General features: G+C 35.8%; 1 protein-coding gene across 6 annotated transcripts in view; it reads right to left on the reverse strand.

The window, feature by feature from the left end:
* Positions 1-18,956, reverse strand: part of Wdr17 (WD repeat domain 17) — a 94,819-nt gene that overhangs the window by 71,425 nt on the left and 4,438 nt on the right. For 3 of the 6 annotated variants that reach the window (XM_029480272.1, XM_029480271.1, XM_029480270.1), the window contains exon 2: positions 5,893-6,003. The exons of the other annotated variants lie outside the window; for them this stretch is intronic. Coding sequence is in view for 2 of the 3 variants with exons in the window: in XM_029480271.1 (XP_029336131.1) it covers positions 5,893-5,958 (66 nt within the window). In the remaining variant the exon portion in view is untranslated. The remainder of the gene's footprint in view (positions 1-5,892; positions 6,004-18,956) is intronic. 6 annotated transcript variants of the gene reach the window in all.

Consider the following 18,956-nt stretch of genomic DNA (forward strand, 5'->3'; position numbering starts at 1 on the left):
ATGTTTCTTGTGTAACTCACAAAATGAACTCCTGTATGTTCACCTTTTCCTCTGGATGACTATGTTTCTTGTGTAACTCACAAGGCAGTGCCTTACTTAGCATAGTGAATTTTTTACTATGATTTTATTCTAGGGCTTTTAATTTTTCTATGTAGGACTTCCCTGTAATTCTACATGAATGTTAGGATATTTTTTTATTTCTGCACAAAGCATCATTTAGATTTTGGTAGGGAATATGGTGAATTTAGATCCCACACTGTCATCTTAACCACATGAGATGTGTTTCTATTTATGTCTTTGATTTCTTTAAGCATTGTCTTGTTATCTTACTAGAAAAAGTATTTTGCTTCTCTGGTTAAGCTATGTATCAGATATTTTATAATTTTGAAACTATGATAATAGGAAAAGTTGCCCTGATTTGAACTTGTATCATTTTTCATGCCTCAGCTTCTAGGGTAGGGGCTGGGGGACTGTCAGAGCAAGTTATTACACCTGTTTGTTGGAAGGTTTTAGATTACTGGTCCAACCTACTTACTAATTGTGAGGTTGTTTATACTTTGTGTTTCTTCAGGGTGTGATGCTGGTTGGTTTTGTATTTCTTTGAAATTATCAGTTCATCTAGTTAATTTGTTTGGGTATTCCTATCTTTAGTACTGTTCAGTTTTTGTTTGAGTCTCTGGAATCTAGTCCTCTGGGAGGGGGGGGGGTTCTCCCTTCATCTTATCTGATTCATATATCTCTGGAAGATGTAAAGGCCCTAATCACCTTTTCTAAACATGCAAAGACAAAACCTTTCTCCCAAAATAGCATATCCTTGAGCCAGGAATTAGACCTCTCTCCCAGAGGAATAGTATAGTCACAAAACTCAAAGTCACACCCATTTTGAGAATTAAAACAATTCAAAATCAAAATGAAGTAGACTAAAATACTGTATGTGTGTAATCTTAGGCCTTTTCTATTTTGCCAAACAGGAATATAATCCAAGATTCCTGTGGCACCCACATTAGACAGAATTTGAATATCCTGTGAGGCATACAAAGCAATCTTCATACCATCTTACTGTTTGGCTCTCTGCCTAGAGCCACAGACATATTTTATTAATACCTGTATAATATCTATCTGTTGACCTCTCTACCTGGAGCCACACATACAATATAATACATACCTGTACATAGCAGGCATTTATTATCAGTGCCTCTTTACTGGTAGTCAGTGACTAATTTTTCCTATCATAGTTCTGAACCTCGGTTGAAATTCCCCAAGTGATTCAGACAGAATCTGCACAGAACTCTAGTAAAAGCATATAATCCCAATTTTAAATTCACAGTTCAATCCATCTCTGCCCTAAGAAGGCAGAAAAGGCTATGATCATGGGCAGTGGAGGGAGGAACCTGGGTGGAAGAGGAGAAGGGGAGGGGAAGGGGGACAGAATCAGGTATGGCCAGAGGGCGGTAGGGGACAGGAGAGAAGCCCAGAGAACCAGAAGAATAAATGGAAATATGCAGCTGTTGAGGGTGGGGAGTTGGGGGGGGAGGGTGGAGGGAATCTCTAGAAAATCCTAGAAACTTGGGATGGGGGAGGCTCACAGAACGAAATGTGGGTGACCTTAGTCAAAACAACCAAGTGTAGTGGGGATATGGAAACTGAAGAGACTGCCTCCACTAGTTAGACAGGGTCCCCAGTGGAGGGATGGGGACACCAACCCATCTTCAAATTTTTCTACCCATGCAAGCATTTTTAACCTATCTTTTGCATAGACAATATTATATTTAAAGTACAAGTATCCACCTGTAACTCCAGTTCTTGCAAGCATGGATGAAACATATTTTTACAAGAATGGTGCATAATTCAACATATAAAAATATCCCTTTGAACATTTAATTTCTTAAGTAGTTATCAGTCATGGTAAAACTTCTTGTGGACTATGTTCTTAAATTTTGAAGAATCTAGACGGTAAAATTACTAACCAGTTTTTATAGCATTGGCTTTCTTGCTACCCACTTGTCTATTTTATTGAGATTATCATTTTATCATATTGTGTGGTGCCTCACAAATCTGCCTCAGCAAATCTGATTTTGGAAGATACGCACAACTCCCTACCCTGGAATTTGAAGAAGCAGGCAGAAAATTGCTTCTGTGCTAAGCATTCGACCTTACTGAAAATTAATTTATGTTTAACATCCAATCACTCTTCATGGAAGCCACAAGCCTTTAGTTTGCCAAAGGTTCAGTTTCCCAAAATAATTATGCCATAACAGATTATGCTAGTGTAACTATCTAGGTAGAGGGACAGATTCCTAATGCTTTTCATAACTTGCTATTAACTTTAGAGGTGTTTAGCACAAAATAATATTCCTTTATTTGAATGTAGCATAGTTTATTTACCACTCATCTATGGAAGGAACCATTTGTTGTTATATCCTCATTTGTTTTTATTTTCAAAAATTAAATAATGTTAGAATTTCTTTCTTGTATGTAAAATTCAGTATGCCTTCTGTCTTAAATTATTTTTGCAAATCTCAGAAACAGTAGATTACATTCCTTTATCTGTTAGTTTTTATTTATTTATTTATATTTTGGTTTTCTGAGGCAGGGTCTTGTTACATTGTCCAGAAGGCCCTATAACTACACTCTGTAATACTGGCTGGTCTCAAATTGCAGCCATTCTCCTGCCTCTGTCTCAAGAAAAGTGGGATGATAAGTATGTACACTATCCTTAACTCCCTTTAAATTTTGGGACTGAATAATCTTTATATACCAGTTACTAAAATAATAAATAGGAAAATATGAAGATAACATTTACTTTTAAAAAATTTATAATTTTGAGTGATTTTTTAAAAAAATCATGTATCAGTAAACAAATCAATACCACTGCATTAAAAAAAATCTACATTGGGTATTCAATAATCCTAGTATTTGGAACTTTAAGACTTTTTTTTTTTTTTAAGCAGGATCATAAAATGGATGTACGACTATATAAAAGCCTTTATTCTTTTGTTACCAGCATGAATAATGATTCTACATCATTAAAATAAAAAATATCCAACCCAAGGAACACTTTAATGCTCTTTTATGATTTTAAGTGTAAACTGTAAACTGTCCCCCTGTAAGACAAGCTTTTCACTGAGAAAGTAGCATGTTTCAGATGGAAGAAGATACTCATTAGCCTTACGTCCTCCTGTTGCATGTGCTGTCTAAGCATGGCTTACTTGAGAAAAACAATCCTTTTGGTCTAGAAATAACACATGCACTTCACTGGTACAATGCTAAGCATCAGAGCTCACTGAGCAATGCTGACTTGTGGTGGGGTCAGGAAGGAAGCCTTTGTATTGTTACAGCTACATGAAACTGGCAGTGTTAGTGGCTGACAACAGGGATATTATTTTCATTTTGTTAACTTGCATTCTAAGTTTGTTCACGACCCCATATACAAGACATGCACATGCGCATACAGACACACCCAGAGAAAAAGGAAAAGTTACTCATTAGTCAGGGGATGAAATGGAACAGAAAACAAGCCATGAATGTATTTTACATATTAGATTTTTAGAGCCCATAATGTTTAATTTTGAATGTATAGGCTGGTTATGAAATTAGTATAGTTAAAACTTAAGTATAGATTAATGGAATTATAACATCAAAAATAAATTATAACAGTAAAGTTTATATGTGTGTATTTATACATTTATGTCATAAATCGTACAAGTGTCAACTCATTGCTCTCAATATTAAATTCATACTTCTATGCTAATTTTCAAACTCTACATTTTGAGTTTGTAATTTTTCAATCAAAAATTCATTTTTTAAAAAATTAACATTTAAAGTGGAAGTCATATAGATACATAGATACAACCTGGAAAATAAGCTGGATGCTTAGAAGTAATAAAAGCCTATATTCTTGCTGGTTTTCCTCATTGACTGTGAGCTTTCATCTCCTCTGTGCCTGTACACAAATAAATGAGACCTGAGCCAGAAGTAGGCATATTCACAAAGATGATATGGCCAGCTTAAGGGATAAACTATTTTTGTGATTTAAAATACTTCTTCCTTTGGCTTAGTTGCAAAGGCCTATTGTAATATTAGTGACTGAAAGGGAAAGAATTTGAACCCTCCCAATTTCTATGTGATGCTCCAAAGGCACATTAAAGAACACATTTTAGTAAAAAACATTTTTATTGAAATTAGTCCTATTGACTGCAAATCATACTATCATCTTCTGGGCTGGATTCAAAGAGAATATTGTTTGAAACATGAAGATGAATGTGTTATTTATTATAGTTCAGGTGTGCTGATACATGCAAGGGGGCTTTGGCATTGTAGTGCAGTGCTTGTGCAGTGGGTAAAGTTTGGAATCTTGCAACTAAAAGCCATAAGCTGAAATTTTCCCATCAGTTTTTACTGCATTTTTTTTTTACCATGACTGGAGTTCAGAATTCATGATGGCGAGCTTTTGAGTAAGTCACAGCAACTTTTCGTTTCTGAAGTATGCTTTTTTTGGGGCATTTTTTATTAGATATTTTATTTACATTTCAAATGCTATACTCAAAGCCTCCATACCCTCCCCCCGCCTTGCTCCCCAGTGCACACACTCCTGCTTCCTGGTCCTGGCGTTCCCCTATACTGGGGCATATTATCTTGAAGTATGCTTTATAATTTACTTTATGAGTGATTTTCCTCAGAGGCAGATGGCTACTGGATCCAGAGAAGTTTATCGTCTTGTTCAACAACAAAGAAAAAAAAAAAAAAAGACTATCTGGGGGGGAAAAAAGTCCCCAAAAGTCCCCAGAGGCTATGCACTGCTGAACATTTATTAAAAAGAAAAAAACAGTAAAATAATAAGACAATATTTGTGATTGGTTTGATTAGAACAGAATGCCGAGAAGTGAAGACAAGGGAAAAAAATCTGTATATCTGCAGTAGTGTGTGTACAAGAGCCGCAATTAGGAGGACCATCCCTAAACCTCACAAAGATACTCTGGCTCTTTCGTTCACAAATTAAAGGGAAGAAAATCCTCAGTCATATTCTAAACATCAGCAAATTCTCCATTGAAAAGTAAAATTGAAACCAATTTCTTTTAAGCTAAATCCACTTTAATACGGTACATTTTAAAATATGATTTTATTTTTTAGTATTACAATGCTAACCTATACTTTTTCAAAATTATGGACCAAGTTGCCACGGTAACAGTTTGACTCCCTTTGAAACATAATTAAAAGCATTTTAAGCTTTTTAAAATTTATCAGATACAATAGTGTGCTCAAGATCTCTGTTTTTCCTCTAATAATAGTATCATAATACTAAGTATTAACATGCAACTGCCTTCTATTAAATTAAATATTTTTATTTATGGGGATATGTTTGTAATCACTGCTATTTTTATACATGAGTCACGTACAAAAATGACGTTTTATAGTTCAATCTTAAAGACATTCTTTAAATATTATTATGAGTTATCTAGACAGTTATGATGGCTCAGGCCTATGATCTCAGCTACTCAGAATACTGTGGCAGAAGTGCCACAGGTTCAAGACCAGCCTAGGCAGTTTAATGAGATCCTGTTTCAAAATACAAAATGTAAAGAGGGCTGAACGTACAGATGAAGGGTAGAACTCATCTAGCATGCAGGAGGCCTTATGGTTCACTCACAACTGAAAAAGAAAATTATCTATTGGATAGACAATTGGAATGGGAGGGGAGCTCTTGGTCAATGTATAATTACAGATATCCCTAAAAATTATATTCTTTTAAAATACCTCTCTTATCCTCAGAATTTTGTATTACAGAAATGTCTGCAATGTAAGGGATAGATCAGAGCTTTACAAGAAGAAAAGCAGGCAAAGAAAAAAGCAAACCTGACAGAAAATTATAATTGCAAGATAAAATTATCTTACTCTTTGGAGTCCTTCATACCAATCATCTTGCTCAAACCAATGGGAAACGTAAGTCATCCAAGCCATAGACTGTTTGCACTTTAATCAAGTCAGCTGGAGAACAGTCAGCGCCTAAAGTGACAATAACCGTGTTTCAAGCAAACAGGTTTCACCAGGACCTCCCTGTGAATTCATGTTCAGTACAAGAATCTAATACTACACATTTCAAGTTTTTTTTTTAGTCTGTTCAGTTTTATGTGATTTTTATTAAAATTCTTTTAAACAATGCATTTTTGACCCATATTATCCCCCTTAACTGCTCCCAGATCCTCTCATCTCCACCTAACTTAATGTTCTCTCTCTTTCCTCAAACAAAACAAACAACAACAAAAAAAAACCAACGAAACAAACAAAAACAAAAAGACAAAAAAAAAAATACAAATCATTCAAAAATCTCACAAAACCCAGGGAGCTCATTTTGTGTTGCCCATGAGTAGCTGGGCAACACAAAATCAACTGTGTTGAGAGAAAGCTGAGTCAGAAAAAACAAGCCTATATTAAAAAATGAAAACTAAAATAATTTATGCTGTGAAGTTCCAGAAAAGCCTATCAAATATTAGGCCTTAATTTCACATTCTAGAAAACACCTTAGATTCGATTGTTTTAATAAACACGCAAGTGATTCATAACGGTTAAGAGGTTTACAAAGTCCAGAACAAACACCGAGCAGAACACAGCAGCCTTGTATCTCTTGAGTACTTGAGAGATAGATTGCTTTGCAGTTAGTGAACTACTAATCAGGTGGCTGCATCAAGAATTTAAAGATTCTGCATCACTTAACACAGTGTTATGATTTAGAGAATGACAAAAATCATAATTTAACATTTGTGTAGTTTTGTTTGCTTATGGAAAATAATTAGTAGCTATAATATTATGTATATACACATATATACATACACACATTTTACACACACACACACACACATATATATATATATATATATATATATACACACACACACATACATATATAGAGAGTGTATGTGTGTGTGTGTGTGTGTTGTATTTCTATTTGGGTGCCTTCTCCTTCACATAGATAGATATGTGAAAGATATGTAAAAAGGCAGGTTTTCTCCTGAGGAAAGATGCACATGAGAGCTCAACATCACTACTTAGTTGAGAACAGTCTCATCCCTTCAGTTATCTTTATTTTTTACAAATATTTTCATGAATATCTGCTAGCAACTTCAGATAAAGAAGCATGGCCATAGATTACTTCTACAGTAGCCTCAGGTGCTTCGCACTGTCCCTGAATCTGGACCTCGGCTCTCTAGTTCACAGGGAGAATTTTGCTTCTGATACGCTCAGAGCTGGAGACTTAGGCATTTTCTTGCCTCCTTATTCCCCTCTCTTCCTTATGTTATTTTGACTTGCGATTTCTGACCTGAGTCCTGCCATATGACATATCTGATATTGAATCTTAGCTGGTACCACCCGTTCTAGTGACTACATCTTAGAGACAATGCTTCCCCTCCCAATGCTGGAACCCTACTCAAACCAGGCAAATCTCACCAACTTCAGCTCACTATTTAATGGAGAAACTTCAAATTTTTACCTGGGTTATTTCAGTATCAACACATTCAAATCTAGCCAGTCTCAGTCTCTCTCCCTCTCGCTCTCCCTTTTGCTCTCCTTTTTTTCCTCCTGTTATTGCTCATTTGGACCACTATCATCACACTCTAGGAAGTGTCCAGAAGCAACATACATCAAGCATATTTTGGTCACTTCATTAATGCATCTTCCCTTCCCATTATATTTGTTCAGTAAGTTTTATCAAACATTTACAAAGCCCCCTTTCACCTTTTTAATGCCCTTGCTTTCCAATAAAACCTCTCATGATAATCTGACACATACCACCGAGATATGCTAATTACTGGTGCCCTGATTTTGTTGCAATTCCCAAATGTATTAGTGTGTTTCTATGTTACTGTGATAATCACCATGACCAAAAGCAAGATGAAAGTAAAGGTTCATTTTTCTTACAGGTTATAGAATTATCACTGAGGAAATTCTAACCAGGAACTCAGTCAGATACGTGGGCAGGACCTGGAGCATAGACACAGAGGATTGCTGCTTAGTAGCTGCTCTCCCAGGCTTTCTCAGCTGTTGTAGATTGGTTCTAATGCTATTTGTGTTAATTTGCTAGGTGAATTGGCAAACTTTGTGTCTGGGAACTCTGCCATCTACTGGTGGTACCCATGAATAAATGGCACATAGTACCAATACATGAAAGAGATACATAAGATTTATTCAGAATGAAATGAGATTGCAATCATATAGGAGTTACAGTCCATTTTCTTGCACTGACGTGGCTAACCAAATCACTTACTAAAAAGTTTTAGAGATTAAAACAAAACCCTGGATTTGGTAAATATGTTTTGTAATCATGTAACACACCAACTGTGCATTATGTTCATATAAGCCCAGTGCAGTTACTTCTTATACATTGTTTATGAGGTGCATAATAGCTATGCCTTGTTTACAGCTACATTTTCTTTTGTATTATTTATTTTACTCATTTACATTTAAAATGATATCTCCCTTCTGAGTTTGCCCTCCACAAACCCCTACTCCATCTCCCCCCCACCCCCGCCACCTTGCCTCTATGAGGGTACAGATGCAGACATGTTACATTTTCTTTCTTTCTTTCTTTCTTTCTTTCTTTCTTTCTTTCTTTCTTTCTTTCTTTCTTTCTTTCTTTCTTTCTTTCTTTNTTTCNTTNTTCAAGACAGGGTTTCNCTGTATANNCCTGGNTGTCCTGGAACTCACTTTGTAAACCAGGCTGGCCTCGAACTCAGAAATCTGCCTGCCTCTGCCTCCCAAATGCTGGGATTAAAGGCGTGCGCCACCACTGCTACATTTTTCAAAAGCACTACTTTAGCTCTTTGGATGAGAAGGTCCAGTGAAGGCTCACTTCATGTACTTAGTTCTACAGTTGGTGGTGGTGCTGTTTGGGGGAGGCTTAGGAGGTGTGACTTAGTTGGAGGGACTATGTCACTGGAGGTGCAATTCCGACTTTCAAAACTGGTGCCATTTCCAGTTAGCATTCTGCTTTTTGTTTGCCATTGAAAATAGGATCTCTTGGCTTTTTGTTTCTACTGCACATCTACCTGCTTCTGTACTGTGCCTACTGTATGGTCTTTAACCCTTGGGAAATGTGAACCCAAATTAATTATTCTCTCTGTAAGTTGCCTTAGTTAAGTTGTTTTATCACAGCAACAGAAGTCACTAGTATAGCTACTTAATTTAGAAAGCTACTTCTTTCTAAAGATTTATTTTTGTTTTAATTATGTGTATGTCTGTGTGTATGTCTGTGAGTATGTTGACATGAGTGAGGTTACCCTCAGAGGCAGAAGAGGGCATTGGGTGCCCCAGAACTGGAGTTGGAGATGGTTGTGAGGTTCATAATATAAGTACTGAGAACTGAACCTGGGTCCACTGCAGAAACAAGTGCTTTCAACTTCAGCCCTATAATTTAACTTATTTCCAATATTAAAGGCAAAATATTTGCTGTCATGTCATATTAGAATACATCTTAACATGTATTCTTTGGTCATATCCTATCTATTTTCATTTTTATCTTATTAAATATCAGAATTAAAGCTGGATTTCTCCCTTAAACCTTCCTGAGGGACAGAATTGAAACCCTTGGTTGACCTCCAAGAAAATGCATATCAAAATCAATCAGTGGACTTTGGTTAAAAGGCAGTCTTCAGCTTGCTAGAAAGAAGAGAGAAACAAACACCCACATTTCTAAACTCCATCTCCTGGGTTTTTTTTTTTTTCTTCAGGAAAACATCTTGGGCCTTATTATCTATGAAAATAAAACATATGTTTGTCACTGCTGGACAAATGGTAAGAAACCTCTCCTTCCAAGTACCAGGATGACACAGAAGAGGGTATGGGCCTGGGTGCAGGGGAAGAGCCTCACCAATCTGCCCTAAGAGCTCAGACTGGGAGTTGAACATTGTATTGTAATCCCTCATTGAGATAACACATTAATTAAAGTGACATGTTGTTAATGAATTGTCTTGATGCTGTGACATCATTTGCACAAATAACTAGAATTTTGTCCTCATTTAAAAATACTTATGGAATGTTTAGTTTTCAGAAGTTTAATTGTAATTTTACCCGAATGATCATCTCTCAAATTTTCAGCAAAATTCTATTAGAATACTTAAGTCATTTGAATCTACAACTATTGAAAACAAGCACACAAAAATAACATGATACTTGCATCTTGGTAATAACATACTAATGCTAATAACTCTAAAATATCTAGCATGCATTGTGATAAGCTATACACTTGATACTTTTGGCTATTATACTACACAATGAAGTTCCAAGAGCTATTTCATATGATTTCAATTTTTCAAGGAAATCCATCCTGAATTCTTACTAAATACACTATACTTATAAGAAATGTGAGTGCATTCTATCCAAATTCAGAGACAAACCATTTTCATTTCTATGAAAGGCAGTTTGATTCAGCTGGGAAGTATACAAGCTGTTTTACCTTTTATTAAGGATGCACTTCCTTATCTATAACACGCCCTTGCCTTCACTGTTTCATAAAATTCAGAGTAAATAAATTGAAAATATTCCCAGTAAAGCATTTTGTAAAAAGCTTTAGGTGTGCCCGAATGCAGCTTGCAGCCCATGAGCCTCCCAGCCTAGTCATGAATGTGGCCTAATACATTTATAGATGGTTAACACCATGTTACTATGTCAAAAGCTTGGACACCTCTGAAGATGAGGCTAATATTAGAGAATATGATTTTAAAGATAAAAGAAAATGTATCACTATATACTAAATATATATTCAATTCTATAGTGAATACCACAGTGCCTATTATTCCCACTAAAAGAGAATTCCATGTCACCTCACCCTTTATCTGCCCTGAAGACTTAGCCCTGTCTTAGGAGGCTCTAGCAAATAGCTTGGCTTATCAAGTTGAAGGTTATAGCCAAAGCATGATAGAACAACAAACTTGAAGAAATCTGAACCTTTGAACACCCACACTTCCTACCTTCATCATATTTTTTAATATGATGGAGATTTTGTTCAATCTGTTATTATTTTGCATTTTTATTGTTGCATGGTTAGCAACTTAGGATTTTACTTGATTGGGGCTAAACCCACTCCCTCTTCTTCCCAGCTAGCTCTTTCTCCTGTGTGCCCTGTCTATTAACCTCTCTGTAAAGAACACACCTAGCATACAGACCTCCACTTGGACCAGGTTACACATGCACCTTTCCGTGAACAACAGGATGTTTCTCTTCCCCTTGTAAACAATAAAACTTGAGCAAATTATATCCCATAATAGTATCTTCATGTCTGAGTAGGAAAGCAGAAAGGCTGATCTGGCTTGAACTGGTTTTGGGTACACTGACAGTAAAGTAAAACTCAAGTGAGTTTTTGGGAGAATCCTCTATTTATTATAATATACTCATGCATAATTGATGGTGCATTTCATTGGGATGAGATGCATTTTGTGAAGGGACAGGAGTAGTAGAAAAATGATCACATGATTTAATCTAATCAACTAGAACTTAAGACTATTAGTAACCAAACTCCTCTTCTTGAACCCCATAAAATAAAGCACCAAACGATATTTTCAGCCACTGGGTATCTTCATTCATGTGGCCCTCTGCTTTGTTGCAGTGTAATTTGAACTTTCTATTGCTTTTCCTTGAATAATTTCCCTGTTACATTTAGAAATTTGTGTAAATCTTTATTTCCATTATTTGTATAAGAAACCAAGAATCTAGGAACACTGGGTCCAGGACATGAGTCATGATTTTAAAAACCTCATTTAGGTTCTGACAGCACAGAACTTTTTTTAAAAAAAATATTTTTTGATGTGGAAATAGTCGTCAATGATGTCAGTTAGATATAGTCTCCTATATTGTTTTTAACCTCTGGGTTCATCACTCTATGGATATATTATTACAAAAATTCAGGCATTGTTTTCTTTAACAACACAGTAAAGTTTCTGCCACAGCATATTGTACTTGGCCATGTGTTTATCTCAAACAGAACAAAGCATGTTTATAGTAAAATAATATGTGAATCGTTAGGTCTTCCCTCCGCCATTTTGTCTCACTTCATTCCCTTCAGTAAATAGAAAGCATATATAATGGCTAAGCTCCCGAGAGGATTCCTGAAGACATCAAGCAGAGAGGAAACAAAGTCCTACTTTGGGAAATTTATAGCACAAAAACTAGATCCAGAGCAGACACTCTGCTTTCCCTAATCAATAACCAATAACCACTGACAGTTATACATTCCCTTTCCAACAGAGTCCCAAATGATTTTGGTTATAAATGGAACTAAGTCAATCTTAGGAAGACAGACGTTTTAATCATTTCCCAAAGAGCAATACTGATTAAATTAAATCACTTGCAATTCTATCCTCAATGGGCAATTTACAGATGAAATACACACATCTAATCCTGCTTCTGGTGATGAATTATAAGTGGAAACCTGTGGTGCTGTTCTCCACTCTTTTAGCTTGATTGATGATTCAAAGCAAACTATTGTATACAGATACATAGGCCAAAAAACCTGCAGGCTTGCTGCAATTCTAACACTCTTGAGATATACTATTTTCTTCTGTCTAGCTGAGTAAGAGTGATTTTTAGTCAATATTTTTGTTATGTATGTGTACTTGAAGTTATTTCTAATGACAAAAACATATGTTATGTACAGTATATAAGAGCTGTTACTTCAAGAGAATGGACCAGATATTCAAAAAGAAAGGGAGAAAAGTAACTTAATGTTCTTTAGGCGGTCAAGAAGGCTATGTGAAAGAGATGTTTACATTTTCAGATAAACATTCTTTTCCTACATCTGTGATTTACTGACACAAATAGAAAAGAGTGCCCTGTAAGAACAGACAGATGAGGCTAACATGATGGCAAATTCTGTAGCTCGTGACAGAATTTGGACTGTATTTCATGTGTGATGGGAAGTCTGTGAAGCATTTTAAACATAGTGACAATGATATCAGGTTTGGTAGTTGATAAACGTCATCCTAATACAAGGCAGATGGGGAACAGAACAGCTAAACATGAGCTAGGTAGAAAATGATGAGGTCCAAAACTAATAAGCTAAGGGAAGATGAGGGATAGGGCAGACTAAAGGTTGTTTCTATACATCTGTCATTTAGTAGGCATATCATATATAGGATAGAGCTTCATTAAGACAGTCTATCAGCTTCTGCAGAGTGTTCCCAAGAGAATCAATTCATAAGCAAGGTTTATTACATTTCCAGTTTTGGTGCTATCTGCCAGTGAATGGTTGGACCTGTTGCTCTTTCAAAGCAACACAGGAAGGCAGAATCAGGGTAAACAAAACAATGTACCCCATGAACATGAGACAAGATAGACAGGGAGAGGGAGCTGGGGTCCCACTGTTCTCTTCAATCATGACCTTAGCAATCTGAAGATGTCCCTGTGTCTCAGCAGTGCCCCATTGCTGACAGAGCCACCCCCATCTCAGACCTTCAGGGAGGCAACTAAGCTCCTGCCTATAGCAGATTCATTGACTACAGATGGTAGACAGAAATATTAGGTGGCAATGGCTAGAACTAATTCAGAAATAGAGGCTTAGATAGACCCAAAGCATGGAGAACAGTTAGAGATAAATATTTTGTGTATAATGTTTAATGACTCCGATGGCTAAAGAATAAGTAGAAGAAACAATAAAAAAGATGGAAAGTTGAATGAAAGAACTGATCAAAGAAATTAAAACACTGAAAATTTAATATGCTTCACAGATGAACATTTCAAGAGGCCTCATATTTCCAAGGGGTGAAGTAAGAGTATAATTTAAAGCAATTGCCTTATTCCAGAGATTAAGAGGTAGGCGGGTGTGTGGTTGCTTTTGCCTGTAATCCCTGGTCCAGCGATGCTCAAGCATGAGGACTTCTATTATTTCTGGGCTTTACAGTGAGTTTGCGGGTAGCCAAACTCTTTCAATGCAAATTTAGTTACATGAGATGTCAACATAAATTGAATTTTTTGTTGCCAACAGTTAAAAGAAACTTCACTTGTACTTATAGTATTATGAGTAAAAACACACAAAAATAGTATCACGTCAGTCAAAACAATATCTCAGGACTATATTACAATCTAAGAAGAATTCTCACTAAAGATAAGTAATAAAATTGATGTAACAGCTACTTTCTGAAAGGTAATATATCTGAAATGAACCACTGAAAGAGAATGCTGATAAAAATCTAAAACTCAAAGCCTTAATCCCAGAAAGAATGTATAAATGTAACTGTTACTAACTCATTTTATGTCCTCGACTTTGAAAGAATAGGCATAATAATAATAATAATAATAATTATAGATAGATAGATAGTTACTACTACTACTACTACAATAATAATAATGAGGCTGGAGGATGTCTCAGTGAGTAAAACACTCACCAGGCAAGTGTGAAGACTCAGATCCCTGGATCCCATGTGAAGCTGAGCACAGCACCATGTCCTATAATCTCAGTGCTGCTACAGTAGATGGAAGGAAGAGACTGGAGAATCCCAGAAGCTCATATGTCAAGCAGTCTGCTATATGCATCCCTTAACAGCAAATGGAGGTCTTGCTTCAGGCCTGACCTCTACATGTGCTTCATAGCATGGGTCCTCCCTCACACATGAACTAGTATACACACATACACACACACACTCACACACACACACATGCACACAATTTTAATGTATCCAGTAGTATGCCATCTATTTTTTCATAGTCTTCTGAACTTATAAATATATTTTAAGTGTTGTATGCAATTGGAGGAAATTTATGTTGGAATCATTATTCACTTATACAGAATTAAAAACCCCTAGCTATAGCTGGCCCTGGTGGTGGAGGATTATAATCCCAGATTCTTGGGTAGTTTAGGGGAGGAATCTCAAGTTTGAGGATTGCCTTAGGTTATAGAATGGTTCCAAGCCAGCCTAGGTGATTAGTGAGATTCTACCACAAAATAAAAAATGCCAAAAAGAGCTAGTGTATTACAAAGGTAGTATGTTTGTCTTTCTGTCATGTGTGAAGCTACAGGTTCAATGACTAAGGCTGGAACAAATCAAAACAAGTGGGAAAGAAAAGAAATCAGCAATACCACTCCTGGGCATATACCCAGAAGTTCCAAATAGTAATAAGGACACATGCTCCACTATGTTCATAGCAACCTTATTTATAATAGCCAGAAGCTGGAAAGAACCCAGATGTCCCTCAACAGAAGAATGGATACAGAAAATGTGGTACATTTGCACAATGGAGTACTACTCAGCTATTAAAAACAATGGATTTATGAAATTCTTGGACAAATGGATGTATATGGATGATATCATCCTTAGTGAGGTAACCCAATCACAAAAGAAGTCATTAGATATGCACTCACTGATAAGTGGATATTAGCCCTGAAACATAGAACATCCAAGATACAATTTGCAAAACACAAGAAAATCAAGAGGGAAGACCAATGGGTGGATACTTCATTCTTCCTTAGAATAGAGAACAAAATACCCATGAAAGGAGTTACAGAGACAAAGTTTGGAGCTAAGACAAAAGGATGAACTATCCAGAGACTACACCACCCAGGGATCCATCCCATAATTAGCCACTAAACCCAGACACTATTGCATATGCTAGAAAGATTTTGCTGAAAGGACCCTGTTATAGCTGTCTCTTGTGAGGCTATGCCAGTGCCTGGCAAATACAGAAATGGAGTCTCACAGTCATCTATAGGATGGAACACAGGGCCCCCAATGGAGGAGCTAGAGAAAGTACCCAAGGAGCTGAAGGGGTCTGCCACCCTATAGGTGGAACAACAATATAAACCAGTACCCCCAGAGCTCGTGTCTCTAGCTGCATATGTAGCAGAAGATGGTCTAGTCGGCCATCATTGGGAAGAGAGGCCCCTTGGTCTTGAAAACTTTAAATGCCCCAGTACAGGGGAATGCCAGGGCCAAGAAGCTGGAGTGGGTGGGTAGGGGAGCAGGGCGGGGGGAGGGTATTGGGAACTTTTGGGATAGCATTTGAAATGTATATAAAGAAAATATCTAATAAAAATAATAAAAAAGAAAAGAAATCAGATATAAAATCTGAGCTAAGTAACCATGCATTTAACTGAAGAACTATTGTGATGTCACTGTTTTATAGAGTAAATATCATTCAGCCATGAAGGAAAATATCACAAAATAGTCTTATAAATACAACAATTTAGAAAAACGCCTGTTTTCTTGATACAAGTATTTAAACAAAAATGCTAGTCTTCTAAATATTGAGTAAAATAAAGATCTGGAATATGAAGGTGTTGTAATGTTTTAAATATGTTAAGCAGAAAAACCCTGACGAAAAAAGTAAAGACAGCAAAGTTTATAAGAAGACAAATGGCACATAGTTAGCTATAAAAGGTCAGAAATTAGGCTTTGCTTCCTCAGATAATGGGATTCAGGAAAAGAATATAATAATTTATAGTAATTTATCATTTAACATGTATAATCATCAGATAAGCATTTTTATTTCTAGGTAGAAACTGATGCAGTCTATTGAGAACATTTTGATTCAAAGTTACTTTGTAATTTAAAAAACAATTGTGAATATATGAATTGTTTTTAAAAATTATGTTAACATGTGCCATTAAATTTATGTAAACACGTCAATAAAGTATATTAATATGCAAAGAATTATTATAAGTAAATTTATTTAGAGTCTGCAGAAAACTTAAGTAGCATATTATTGAAATAATTATATCTATGTATAGAAATATGCACAAACATTAAAAATAAATACTGATCACTGATAAGGTTTTGTAGAATATAATATTCTTTTAACTATTTATAATTTTATTGACCACTTTTCAAATGTTCATTGACAAATATATATACTAATTAGGCAAGAAAATTCACTCAATAAAACTAATGAAAGGTCTATTTTCTATGGCTTTTTTTTATTATAAAATGTGAGAATAAAATGAACAAAATTAACAAGTGTTTTATGCATATGTGCACATATATATAGCAATTAGGCATGATTAGTCAAAGAAATCAACCTATATATAATATATATAAGAAAGTTCATATATAATATATGTAACTAGATGATTTCTGATATAGAAAAAATAGCACATAGCAGTGTTTAAAATATGAATGCAAATAGATCCATGCAAATAATTAACATTTTGCTACTGTTTGGTTAAACATTTGAAAATTATTGAAAATTAGAAGTACTAATTTTAATCATTCTTTGGCTCACAAATATAAAATCTTCTTGTTTGTAGTATTTATAATTCCAAATAACTATTATCCTTGTGGTGATATTTTATGAAACATAAAGAGGATTTTACAATGATCTAAATCAGTTAATCACCATATGCATTTCTCAGGTGACTGGCAGCACAGTTAAGTTAGAAACTGGCTACAAATGAAGTTATCTGGCTCAGATGTTTAATTCTAGCGAGTCAGCACTGTGACTGGGATATGTCAGCATTCCATCACATGATTTATATGTGTAGCAAAGCTAGAGATTTATTGACAAAGGTCGACAGTACAGGCAAGTTATCAGAAAAGTTCCATCCAGTATCTTAAGAACAAGGAATAATCTCTTACATTCTTGCATTCTTGGTATGACTTAGATGCTCTGACACAACATTTTGTGCGAGCATTCTCAGTGTGTGCCAATCCGTGATGTTCTTAAAAGCTTAGATGATAAAAATAGGTTGCAATAAGTGTAGCATTAGCCTACTTTGCAATCCTGGATTAGGTGGTGAGTAGAAAAGAGTAAGGTTATTAAATGGCTTTGGTTTGGGCTCACAAAGTAACCACTTAGAATAACCCGTGTAAATTTCAATGGGATCAGCAAAACTCAGGAGCTGTGTGTGAGGTCTAATACTTGGTTTCAACCAGAAAAGCAAGAAACCAATTCAAAGAGGTAGAGATGTGAATACATTATTTTCAACCTACATCTAAATATTTTTTAATGTGAACATGCAAATATGTGTTTATATGTATGGAGCTGCACATATGTGCATGTATGTGGATACCAGAGGACAGCCTTGGTGGTCATCCTCAAGACCGTGGTACATCTCTTCTGAGATAAAGTCTCTCATTGTCATCAAATTTCCCAACTAGGCTAGAGTTCAGAAGGACAGTGAGTCCCAGAAGTCCTGTCTCTATCTCACGTCATTTGAGCCTAAGTTATTTTTAAATCAATCAAAAAACAAATAAGCAAACACCACAAGGTGTCTGGGCAACTTGTTAAGAAATTCTGATTTAAAAATATGCTAATGTATTGTCTATTAAGTTCTCAGGAAGGGTAAGGCAGCTGATGGAAAGTTTAGTAAGAGGGTTATAGAGCCTGTTTAGGACCAAAGCAAGTGACAAGCCTAGACTTCAAACTCAACCCACCTTAAAATTGTAACCAAGGACATACTGGGTTGAAGGACCAAGTTGCAAGCACAAAAGACTTTGAGGCAAAACTTTGTATTCATTCACAAGTTATGATAATTGCAGGAAGGAAGTTTTTGACCAGTGTCTTAGATAAAACGTCTTAGAAGATGAGATCAAATACATGATACATTGTTTGTTAGATACAACTCTTATTTTTGCAATGTAATAAGTAATTTAAACCTTAACTATTCAAAATACTTGAATTAGTACTGAAGTCATTACAAGGAGGGAGAAAACAATGGCTAGAGTACTCTTTGCAACTCTTGAGAGGGTATGAAGGGTGCTAGAGGTCCAGAGCCTGAGCAGTTCCTTTTTTATTTATTTTTTTATTATTAGATATTTTCTTTATTTACATTTCAAATGTTATCCCCTTTCCTGATTTCCCCTCCCAAAACCTCCTATCCCATCCTCCCCCTCCCCGCCCCTGCTCACCAACCCACTCACTCCTGCTTCCTGGCCCTTCTAGAGCAAGTTTCCATATCTAATTTGAGAGCCAATCTGAATGCCTTTGCTCCTCATTGTTAGAATACCTGGGATCTACAGATCCTTGCATCTTAGATTCTG

Source organism: Mus caroli, chromosome 8 (genome assembly GCF_900094665.2).
Source record: "Mus caroli chromosome 8, CAROLI_EIJ_v1.1, whole genome shotgun sequence".
In the NCBI taxonomy this organism is placed as follows: Eukaryota; Metazoa; Chordata; class Mammalia; order Rodentia; family Muridae; genus Mus; species Mus caroli.